The sequence below is a fragment of the Muntiacus reevesi genome, chromosome 19 (assembly GCF_963930625.1).
Source record: "Muntiacus reevesi chromosome 19, mMunRee1.1, whole genome shotgun sequence".
Lineage (NCBI taxonomy): Eukaryota > Metazoa > Chordata > Mammalia > Artiodactyla > Cervidae > Muntiacus > Muntiacus reevesi.
Genome location: NC_089267.1, coordinates 58,212,210 through 58,224,354, shown reverse-complemented (window position 1 = coordinate 58,224,354; position 12,145 = coordinate 58,212,210). Strand labels below are relative to the sequence as shown.

Sequence of the window (12,145 nt, the reverse complement as noted above, 5' to 3'; positions counted from 1 at the left end):
GGGAAGTGGGGTTGGAAATAGAAAAGGGTTTTCCCCTTTCTAGTAACAAGGTATTTTCATTGTGCTTCATCCTTGCTGCGTCTTTGCTCAGAGCGTGCTGGGTCTGGGCCAAGCCCACAAAACAGACAACCCAGCCCAGCCGTAATGCCCTATTTTATCCTGAGTGAAGGGTTTCTAAGGGAGACCAGTGCAGCTCATGATCATGTCAGCACCAGTGCATGGTGAGAAAGGCGCTCAGAGTCCATTTAGAAGTACACCAGTCCTGCCTGTATTTTAAGAGATCCTTTTCTTGAGAAACTCAAATCATTCTGAGTTTGGATTTCCCAAAAGCCAGGTCTGTAAAATCACCCACCTAACCTGCAGTTGGGACATGCCATCTAGAAAAAAAAAAATGAGAAGTCTTCAAAATAAAATGATCAAATAGTTTAAAAGTAGGAAAAGGACTATTTTTTATCATTGCTGCTCCTATTTTTTAATGGCAGTTCAGTCTCGGCAGCAGACTGGGTACTGAATAGAATCAAGTACTAAGAAGGCAATCCAGCTGTTGAGGACGAAGAGTGGTTTTCTGATAAGTTAGGTGTCCTTCTTGTAAGTGAACAGTTCCGTTTTCCAGGACCGTGTGGGGGCAGTTGTTGTTCCTGGTCACTGGGGAGAAATTACTGATGTCAGGACAGAAGTCACAAGGATCAACCGAGTGTGACAAAAGGAGGGTTGAAGTGAGAGAAACGTGTCCCGTAAAAGTGATGCGGTGCCGTGCTAGTGGCCTCCTGGCTAAAGACGACCTTGGGGAACTCGCAGAATTAACCTTGCCCCACCGGGCTCTCCTGCGCTTCCAGCTTCTGGACCCGAGAGCCGAGTTCTCCTTTCCCAAGTTGTGGCCGCCGCAGTTGCTAAAAACAATTTTACGTGTAACGGGGCATAATTTATAGGTCGAGTGTCATGTTCTTTTCTGGATTGCCACAGATCCCAGATTGTAGGCTCTGCAACCAACCAGCCATTCCTTTTTCATGACCTTTGATCTAATTAATATGTCTGACTTTTCACCTGTGTAGTTACTGAAATAAAACTGATGATGACTGAACTGCATTGTGTTGTGAAATCACAAAAATTTCCATACCAGGATATATCGTCTTTGCCAAGATTGAGTGTCCCAGAGGGAAGAGGTTAGGAGTGAGTAGTATTTTAGAGCTAAAGGGGACCACGCAGTCATGTGGCAGCTAAAGGCAAGAGAGCTGGTGACCTGTGGAAGTCAGACAACCCCAGGCTGCTGGCGTGTGACGAAGGCCCATGCCATCGCCCCACTGTCCCCAAGGCTCACAACACAGATGTTTACAACAGAGCCTGGAGTTCAGGAGAAGAGAAGTCCGTAAAAGATAAATGACGAACACTGGACTCAGGAAGCAAGCAGAGTTCCCAGTATACCAGGAGCAGCTCTTGCTGAAACCGCTGAGAGATGAGAACAAGTTGCCGCTGAGTGAACGGTTTCACCGAAACGCAAGCTTCAGCTCCGTGAGCCTTGTGGGTGCGAGGACGGTCGCCCCAGCGCCATCGGACCACCCCTTTTGCGTGTGGACTGCGACCTGAGGATCACGTAGGGTGCCAGTGCCAGACTCACTGCAGATTTCTGTGTCCGTCTCCGTGTTTGTATTTGGATTAAGAATTCTAATACATGGTGATGTTTCATCACTGCTGCACAGCTAATGTAGCCCAGTGGAAACAAAATACAGGCAAATATTTTGACTCTGACGGAAGTTCTTTAGATACCCATCTAAAAAGGTCTTCTACCTTGGTAATTACCTGAATCTCTAAACATTAAATATAAGGATTTTAAAAAGGGAGAGAAGGACAAATATGAGACAGTATCTTTTCTGAAACTGACCTGATCTGGTTGCCTTATTAGATTTCCAGTCCTTGTTACAGAGTAGGGACGCCAGCATGATCTTTTAATGACCGTCATGTATGATGATTGGGGCCAGCCTGAGGCTGGGATAGGAAAAGTTTGTGGTCGGAAATTACGAAGGGGTAGCCAGCCATCCAGGGAGGCAGCCGGCATCACAAAAACCATTCCCACGGCTACGGCTAAACCACCTAATCCAGTTGACTCGGGAGGGAGCAGCATCTGGAAGTGAAGCGAGCGGAGGGCCTGGGGCGCTCGAGGCGGGCAGGATGGGGTTGGTGGGGCATGATACACGTGGTCACACCCCGCTGCCTCCGCTCCTCCTCAAAGCCAGACCCCGCAGGAGGGGCGAGTGTTGCGGGGTTTTTCTGGGCAGTGTCATCCTCTCCGGGGGGGAAGAAAGCCAGAACACCAGAAAGAAGAGTGATTTCCCTGGTGGATGGGCTGAGGAAGCTGCTTGGCGCTGCCTGCACTGGTGGGAATCTGTCATGTGACCAAAATACTTCAGGCCCAGGACTGACTGAGCCTCAGGAATCTTTGTGAAGGCATTGTGAATTAACTGCTCTAGTCGAGTCTGTGACTTTTCCTCTGCCTTTGGGTTACGGATACCAGAGTTTCCCCTTTCTGATTCGCAGCCCACTGGGCCACCCAGGGACGGTGTACTTTCCATGGCTCAGACCAGCTGACAGGCTTATTATGTATTCACAGTGAAGTTTTTAATGCTTTATTTCTAAAATTCAGATTTCATTAAAATTGGTCTATTATCTAGCTCAAATAAGACAGAAGAACCTCAAATTAGAGGGTTTTTTCCAGTAATTGAAATTTCAATGATAAATGATTTGTTTTTTTTAATACTCTGAAGCAAAAATTTAGCCTTTTCTGCCTATAAAGAGGAATTCTCACACATAAAACTTCACATATATTTCTTCTATGAGAGATATCTCCATGATCCAAAAAGATTTTCTAAACTCTTAATTCCAGGTCTGAGGCCTGTGTTTAACACTGCCAAGAGTTAAAATGTTTCCTATGGTAAGGGATATGACATGTTTCCTAAATAATTTAAGAAAGTATTCATTGACACTTTGAGAAATTCTATCTATGTAATTTGTATACATTTGTTCCTAGAGGTTTGAATCAGAACTAAGATATAGTTTCCTTTACTCCAGACAGTAGAAGTTTTAAACGATATTACATGGGAGAGGTAGAATTGAGGACGGCTGCACTGGATTTGATACTTATTTTGTTTTGGCTGTTGTTGATTTTGCTTTTTAAGTAAATTGCTCAGTCCTTCAAGGTGAGTGACAAAAACATTATGCTGGAAATGAACCTGTGCTCATCTGAAAGCTGATACCTGCCTCTGACGGTTTCAGAGAGTACCTCCTGCCTCCCGACACCCAGCCTCTGCATGAGGCGCTCTACTTCAGCTCTGCCCTCGCCCTTCGCCAGCACCTGAATGCCGCCCCCCGCGTCGCCCTCCACACCGCCCTCAACAACCCCTATCACTACCTCAAGGTGAGAAGCGGACGTCACTGGCAGCTCAGTTCAGAGTCCAGGCTTGATCATGTGTGGTTGTCTTCTCTTTCATGTAATAAAACCAGGCCATAGGCGTTACTTGAGTATAATGCTACTACTCTTGAAAATAAGAGAAAGCCTTCTTACAGATCTAACAGCAGATAATTGGTCAAACCTTGTGACTCAGTGAAATTACTTAAAAATCCAAATGATTATTTCTGATGGAAAAAGGAAAAACTTAAAACCTACCCTGAGAGTATCTCCAAAACTGAATGTAGAGGCCAGCCAGCAGCATCCTGGCAGGGAAGCTCCTAAGCTCCAGACATACCTGCCAGTTCCAAGTTGTTCTTTAAACAAAGAGTTCAGTGATGGGTACCAGGATCACTTTAAACATTTCAGAAAGCTGAAAGTGTTAGTTGTTATAAACACACATAAAATAATTTGTTGGTAATTTGCTAAGTTAATATTAAATTGCTAATTTGTTAATAAGTTATCAACTTAGGCACCTGGAAATCTTACAACAGAGGATGCTTAAGAAGTGACTGATGAAGCCTCTGAGGAGAGTTCCGATGTGCTGGTTTCCCGTCTGAAACGGCGCACAAACATGCTGAGCGAGCATTGTGAGAGAATGCTGAGTAGGGAGGTGCAAATTGTGGTTTTCAGTAATGTCGGTAGTGGGATAATTGAATAATTTCATATTTAAGGCACAGAATATCAATTATTTTTATTATATTAGCCACAAGTTAACACTCTTTATAAAATCTTTATAAAATCCATCTTTTTTTGGCTAGTATCAAGTCACAGAAGAGAACTGGTGTGATTTCAGCAGTTTGGGGGAGCATATAATTCACATGTGTATATTTGAAAGAGATTTTGCTTCTTGATAAGAACCATTGATTTCAAATAAGCTGAAGAAACACTGGTGGTTTTCTGGGGTTCGGGTCTGCAGTGTTCACACCGTCTTTGAGGGACAGCTGGTAGTCTTGGTAGAGGTGTGCTGGTGTTTCTTAGTACAATATAGTGATTGCTAGAATTCAGGTAATTAGCAGTGTTGGAAGTGGCAGTTTATTGAAAATCCACAAAATTCCATAAAATTTTATGGAAACCAGAAATGCATCAGAGTCTCAGTAATGAATAATGTATTATTTAAATGAAAAAAAGAGATAAATAATGATGAAATTGAAAAAATTCCTGCTTTTTGATCCTGGCGGTATCCGTCCAGTGCCTAGGAGCTAATAGGGAAGTTTTGGCCAACAACCAGCTAACTACTGAAGAGTGAATACAGCTCAGAAAATAAAGGAAACCACAGACCTCAGTTACTAGCGTGCAGATTTCAGGGTAGGGGGTTAGTTAATTTGTGATTTTGTTCTCGTGATTTCTGAAAGGTAGTTATCTTAGTTTACTGTTATTTTTAGAATGAAGCGCTGAAAAGTGAAGAAGGTTGCATTCCAAATGTCGCCCCAGACATCTGCATAGCATATAAACTGCACCTGGAGTGCAGCAGGCTAATCAACCTTGTGGACTGGTCGGAGGTAGGTCGGGGGAACGAGCAAGCTGTCTGTGTCTGACCAACCGTGGCCTTTCTCGGGCTGTTTTTATACTTTGGGTTCTTTGGAAGTCACCTCTTATTTTCTCAGTCACCTCTCTTTGGTTTGGAAAGTATTATAAATCACCTGGCAAGTTTCTCCAAAAAGGCGCCTAACTGCTCAGCAGTTCCACCCAAGCCCCAGAACGCTGATCCCACGCCTCAGCCAAGCCAATTCTGTTAGTAATGCTGTGTCCTTGCCAGGTCGAAAGAGGTACCTTTTAGTATGTTTAACAGAAGCCGAACAGTTGAGGTCAGTTCTGTTATCCCACAAGATAAAACAGTGTATTATTAACTAGCATTTCCCTTGTTGGATAAAAGAAAATACTGGAATAACTGTACAACAGATTTAGCAATCAGAAAGAACAAGGAATACTTGGCAAGGCAAAGGACAACTATTACTATTCTTTAATAATTATTCTTTCCCTCTTCAGAGTATTAAAAGTTAACTTGGTTAAAGGCCCTATTTGAAGCATGTCTTGTCACCCACCATTTAAAAATATGGTAATTGGTTGCTTCCAAGAAAAATGGGCATTTTCCTGGGTGATGGAGGTTGGGAGTAGAGGATAGAGGACAGCCTCATGCTTTTCAGCTTTTTCAGCTTCTCAGTTTTTATTGTTTTCCTCTGCACATTTCTTAGTTCTCTGAAATATAAGATTATTTGGGAACCATTCCACTTTCTTTTAATGTGTACTTATTTAAAGTGATCATCAATGTAGTTCTAAGACCCTGAAATTTGGTATAATTTTTTAAAATGTGTCAGCTACCAGCAGCAGCAGTGTTTGACCTGGCTTAAAAATACAGAGCCATCGAGAGCAAAAAAATAAAAGATGTTTGACGACAGCAGAGATTTTTATCTTCTTCTCTCAAAAGGCTTTTGCGACAGTTGTGACAGCTGCTGAAAAAATGGATGCAAATTCTGTAACCTCAGAAGAAAGGAATGAAATTATCCAGTATCCTTTTGAAATTAATTCTACAACGTCCAAGTAAGCCTACGGAATATAGTTTCTCTGGATCTACACTAGAGATAGAACCATACCATCCCAGAATAAGTTGTTCCTTAATACTTACTTTGAATTTAAAATGAGACAAGTCTAAACTATTTGATCTGAAACTTACATAAAGGTCATTTTCCAAAGTTCACCAAAAATGTCCCAGAACGGTCATTATTGAATTCTCTATATTTCTTAGGTTATTGACGTAGTTTGAAGTTGGCAGGGAAGCAATTTTCATACTCCTTGAAAGATGAGAACTAGATAAGTGGTGAGCACTTTTCCATTTGTGTCTCATTGACAGTGGACTCTAATTGTACTTAATGTTTTCCAGTAAGTTACAGTTTAATTCAGTAGTATGCATTTGAACTGTACTTCAGCTCCCCAACTGAGGTTTTAACACTGAGATTTTAACCCCCTTGTTTGGTCAGAAGTGCGCGGTGAATTTCCTTAGCTCTAGCTTCCAGTGCCCGGTTTATTAGGGCTGTCTCTGAATTAGAACTTTTGGGATTTATAAAGCCTACCAAACAGAAGACTGACCATGTGGCAAGGCTAACATGGGGAGGCTGCTAGATAGCAAATGAGTGAAGCCAGAAAGACAACAGTTAGCTTAAGAGAAAAAGACCAGTCATATTTACACACGACTCAAAGAAGATTGGCAAGAAAAGTGTGGAATCCCTGTGTGATGTTTAAACAGAAAGGTAGACTGTTAACCCCAAACAGGAATGTATCGAAGCCCCTTTGGAGAACTTTGAAATTGAACAAGTAACACGCAACTAGAAACTTTCTCAGAATATCACTGCAAATCTCAGTCATGAAGAAGTTATGAATAAATTGTTCTTGAACATGAATAATATATAAATGTAATGAATTCCTTTATCTAGGAGGATCTGGGTTCCATCCCTGGGTCGGGAAGATCCCCTGGAGAAGGACATGGTAACCCACTCCAGTGTTCTTGCCTGGAGAATCCCATGGACGGAGGAGCCTGGCGGGCTACAGTCCACGGGGTCACAAAAAGTCAGACACGACTGAGCGACTTCACTTTCATTTTCCAGGAGGATCAGTTGATCTGCAGTTGATCTAATAGTATTAATACTTGTTCTACCAGCTTCTTGCACTGGTTTTCTTCACTTGCGTAAATTATGTAATAGAAGATGAATATTCTAGAGGATCATTTCTCCTCCAACAGAGGTTCTAAAACTGCTTCTATTGCCCCATTTCCTTTAGTCTTACAACTTAAAAAGTCTCAAGCTGTTTGGCTTTCTGCTTAAAGGCAGCAAATATTATACTTCAGGTTGACCCATCATGGAGTCTTAGAGCCTCAAAGATCTTTACAAATCACATCAACCCTTAAAGCTCAGATGAAATGACATCTGAATCTCTTCCATAATAAGAACTCATATCAAGATAGTGAAGCAAAGAGACCTCAAGTTCATTATTTAATGTTCTGGTTCCAAGAGAATTCTGGGATGTGTCTGAGCATACTGACATACCAAAGTTACCATGCAGATATGACTGGGAGCAAAGAAGTCCAAGTTCAGCGAGGACTGTTATAGTTGAAGACCTTAGAACTATGCACTTGTCGGTCTCTGTGCTCAGAGGACAAGTTTAATATAAACAGACTTAATATATAACTTAAGCCTCGTTAATTCTGGAGTATAAAGGAGGTATTATGTTAAGTGTAAAGGGCTCCTTAGCCCTGTGGCAACAAGGTGAGCCAAGATGACATTAATGGATAACCGCTCCCTTCCCTATTCCCGCTTCAAAAACTGTAAGTGCTAGATGAAATGCACCCCAGACAAATTGTCATAATGTTGTCAGGGTTCATAAGAAAAGTAAACCCCAAGGTACCAGGAATAAAGAAGCAAGTGCAAGCCAGAGCAGGTGTCTAGCCCGACACAGCCTTGTGACGATTGCCAGCCTAGCGTTAGTCCAGATAGCGCACGTCTCACCTTCATCTAGAAGATGCCACGATTCCTTATTCAGCAGAATTGAAACGTAGGTACATATGCACAAAGGGCCGTCAGCTTGGAAATTAAGGAAGTCATGATGCGAACGAACATACAAACACAAACACAAAAGGCTGTTGACACCTTGGAATCCATGTGTTAGAGGCAAAGCTTCTAGGGGCCCCTCAAAGGAGGGCATGGAGCAGGGCCTGTGCCAAGGGGACGGGATCAAAGACGCGATTTCTGGTGGGACAGTTCCCAGTGCGTCTTCACAACAGGCCACTGTTTTTCCCAGTGTCTCCAGCCATTGCCCTTCAGTCAGTGTGCCCTCAACCATGTTTCATTTTTGACTGTGGTCGGTAAGATCTAGGTAAAAAATGTGTGACTGATTTGTTCACAGATGACTCATTGAGCACGTATCATGAACACTTGCAGCAGTTCAGCGAGCACAGATCTTTGCCCTCAGTTACACAGTGTGAAAGGAAAAACACAAAAGGGAAGCAGATCCTGCTGAACAGGCCTGCCCGAGACGGCGTCTGAATGAGAAGACTTAGCCTGATTTTGCGGAAGAAGCGCATCTGAGGTAGAGAACGGCGGGACAGAGGTCCTGAGGGCAGAGCGCCAGCCGCTCTGGAGGAGCAGCGGAGGGGGCCGGGGCGGGGCAGTGAGCAAGCGGGGACGCAGAACTGAACGCGGCGGCGGGGAGAGCAGCGAGGCACGGCGGCCGGCCACGGGAAGGTCCTCACCTCTTGCAGGCAGGAAGCCGTCGGAGCCGTCCTTCAGGGAGACCTTCAAAGGGTCACTGGCTGTGAGGACAGACGGGAGCAGGCGGCGATGCACGAGTGAGGCCAGAGAGCAACTGGGAGGTCACTGAGGTCCTCCGGGCGAGACAAACGTCTCCTGCAAGGATGTGGGGAGTTCAGGGCTCTGAAAAACTCCTGAATGCAGATGCCGTCAGCCGAGGAGTTGAAACTCACCACAGTGAGTGTGAGCAGCGCCAGGGAGCCCCAGGTCAACGCTGGGCATGCTTTCAAGTTCAGAGGAAGACCGGGCCGGCGGCCAGCAAAGCAAAGCAGTCAGGCCAGTGTGGTGGTGTCTTGCCACCAACTGAACAGGTGCCTCAGATGCTGACCAGATTCAGCCATGTGGGAGATGGGGGCTAACGAGTGGTTGAAGTCAGGACAAAGCCTGGCAGGCCTCACCTGTCACATCACTTTGTGTGATATGAGATCATAGCATCATCTTATACCAAATTCTTAACATGAAACTAATAAATGCTTTAGACTTAACTTCCAGATTACAGATGTTTAAAGGGATAGAGTTTGCTGACATTAGTGACAAACATTCAATAAGATGACAAGCTTAGTTGTTCGTCAGAATCTTAACTGAATTCTGCTTTAGGGAGAAAAGAAAATGGCCTTCCCTGGAGGCTCAGAGGTAAAGCGTCTGCCTGCAGCGTGGGAGACCTGGGTTTGATCCCTGGGTCAGGAAGAGCCCCTGGAGAAGGGAATGGCAGCCCACTCCAGTACGCTTGTCTGGAAAATTTCACGGGCTACAGTCCGTGGGGTTGCAAAGAGTCGGACACGACTGAGCAACTTCACTTAGGGAGAAAAAAAGCTGCAAAGGACATTTTGAGGACAAATGGGGAAACCTGAATATGGACTAGATGTTAGATTAGGAAAGCATTCCTTTAAGTAGGAGGTAAAAGAATCCGCCTGCTAGCGCAGGAGACCTGGTTCCATCTGTGGGTCAGAAAAATGACAACCCACTCCAACAGTCCTGCTTGGGAAATCCCACGGACAGAGGAGCCTGGTGGGCGACACGTTCTTAAACAACATACATACAAAGCAGAAACGGCAAAATAATTGTTCCTGTTAAGAGGATTGTTGGACTGTATTTTTAGCTTTTGATTTTTTTCGTAATAAAAACTGACCACAACATTGGGAGAAGAATGGAAGTTTAGAAAATTCTCCTGAGTTTTGCTTTGAAGATTATAGAACACAAAAATAGGTAATAACCTAGAGAAGGATTATAGGATCAAAAGACTTAGTCTGCTGTCAAGTGTTTTACGTTTATGAGAATTACACATGGAAGCAAATGGGTGCAGGAGAGAGGACTGCTGGCCCTGCCTCTGAATGAGCCCTGCTCCCCAGCCGGGGCAGAGGGGGGAGCAGGTGACTGCTGGAGCCCCACCTACGAGGAGACAGGGACAGCTCAGCGGGTGCTTTAGCAGGGTATTCACCTATTAACACCCGTTACTGTGTAGTTTTGAAGTAGGAGGGTAAACCCAAAAAGCAGATACAGTCATTTCCAACCTTGGATCAGCTGGGGAACATGTCAGATTTCAACAGTCTTCACCTCCCCTCCGTCTTCTAAAGCAGTCTCTGGGGGTAGGACCTGCAAACGGTGCCAGTTAACCTTGCGGATGCAATAAACGTCTCACTTGGCGACCCTTTTCTTTAGGATGTAAGCTCTTGCCACAGGCCAAAGGCAGCACTGGTATTTTTTAAACCTACTACATTTCCCACATTGCCCGTGCCCGATTTTCCTACAGAGAGAATCGCATCCGGTGATTTACCCTAGTTGCATCACAGTGACTCAGGACAGCACAGCACCAGCGCTGCCTTTACTGGGAAAAGATGACTGTCGGACCTAAGTTCTGTACGTGAAGCAATTGCAGAGCTGTTTGGGAGCCAAGTGCAGCTTGTATCTGTACCAATCACCACCTACGGGGTCCATCTACATCTTGTTAACTGTTAATAAATCCAAGAAGTTTCCCACATTTTTCATTTTCTGAAATTACCTCACACACTAAATCAGTTAAACTGATGAAGCAGCCCATAAGACAGAATTTTGGGGTAAGGTAGATAAGCAGAAATTTGGCTGTGGGGAAATTTTGTTCTTGATCAAAGTTGAATCCAGAATTAAAATGTTTTGAGGCCCCATTTAGATTGCCAGCACCAGTTTTCCTTACAGCATATCCTCTAAAACAAAGACCAGCTCTTTTATAAACTTTAAATCTGCATGAAAAGTCACATGTGGTTGTATAAAAAGAATGTTCATTTTGGAGTGAAGAAGAGAGAAAGCATACTTACATTCTCTCTATCCTCACTCCTCTGTATTTTTCTCACCCTTGCATTCTAAAACGCTGTCCCACTAGGCCGGCGGCTTCCAGCCGGGGACCGTTTTTGTGCCCTCGCCTGACGTTCGGGTCTGGAGGCACGGTGTTTGGTTGTCGAGAGTGGGGGAGGGCGTTTCCGGCATCTAGTGGCAGCGGCCAGGGATGCCGCGCAACACCCTACATGCGGTCCTCTCCCCACCACAAAGCCAAGTCTGGCCCCGACTGTCCGTCGGTCCACGCAGACCAGGTGGGCCCACCCAGCTCCCCTACAGCCGCCCCGTGCTACACCTGAAGCACTTCACGGGCACGTGCGTTACCTGAGGGTCTTGCCGAGGCCCTGTACCACTTTTTGGTCTTGTTTTAGACAAAGAATATAATTTTGGTGAAATACAATTACTAAAGTTAAAAAAGGAAAAAAATCCTTTTTGTCTTCCACTAATTAGGTCAATTATAAACATATCTCAGTATATTTATGACTTGATTAGTAGAAATACATTAATAGAATTTAAAAGAATGCACTGAAGCACTTTTTGGTCAATTGATTATAGAAAAGCTGTGTCTGGAAAGCATGTATTGAATGGAAATTAGATGTATTGAATGATGCTTTCATATATTTTCCTTCAAAGTCTACAGTTGTTAAAACTAACCTTCTATCATGCAATGAGAAGAGAGAGAATTTGGAATCAGAAGTTTATGAAAACACTGATTTTGAAATCTTATCAGAAAATTGATTCCTGGAAAATGCTTACATTTAAAACACTGGCTTTATTCAAATACTACCCATCTGTACATTAAAAACAAGCAGATTAGAAGTAAATGATTTATTCTTCCAGCTAAATTCCAGTACTACAAGGGCAGTAAAACAATGATACACTGGGGGCTGGGGGGGGCGGGGGATGCAGCTATAAACATTCGTTAAAAAGACTGATAGAATAAATAAAAACTACCAAAAAAAAAATCCCAACAGGGAAATCATATAAACCCATTTGAAACCCAAAGAAGTCCTGGAATACAGAAATGCCCTCCTCCTTCACTAGTTCATAGGAAGCACTGTAGGCTATTTGCTTAATAATGTCCTGGGATTACATT

At 43.9% G+C, this 12,145-nt stretch overlaps 1 protein-coding gene across 8 annotated transcripts in view; it reads left to right on the top strand.

The window, feature by feature from the left end:
• The window catches only part of ORC3 (origin recognition complex subunit 3), a 68,940-nt gene extending 57,018 nt beyond the window's left edge, over positions 1–11,922 (top strand). For 5 of the 8 annotated variants that reach the window (XM_065911610.1, XM_065911609.1, XM_065911608.1 and 2 more), the window contains 5 exons: positions 3,171–3,191; positions 3,268–3,409; positions 4,825–4,941; positions 5,868–5,947; positions 6,454–6,848. In XM_065911610.1, coding sequence (XP_065767682.1) covers positions 3,171–3,191; positions 3,268–3,409; positions 4,825–4,941; positions 5,868–5,947; positions 6,454–6,559 — 466 coding nt within the window. In that variant the 3' untranslated portion in view covers positions 6,560–6,848. Of the gene's footprint in view, positions 1–3,170; positions 3,192–3,267; positions 3,410–4,824; positions 4,942–5,867; positions 5,981–6,453; positions 6,849–8,230 lie in introns of those variants that run through there. The other 3 variants (XM_065911613.1, XM_065911612.1, XM_065911611.1) reach the window with 2 other exon arrangements.
• The last annotated feature ends 223 nt before the right edge of the window (positions 11,923–12,145 follow it).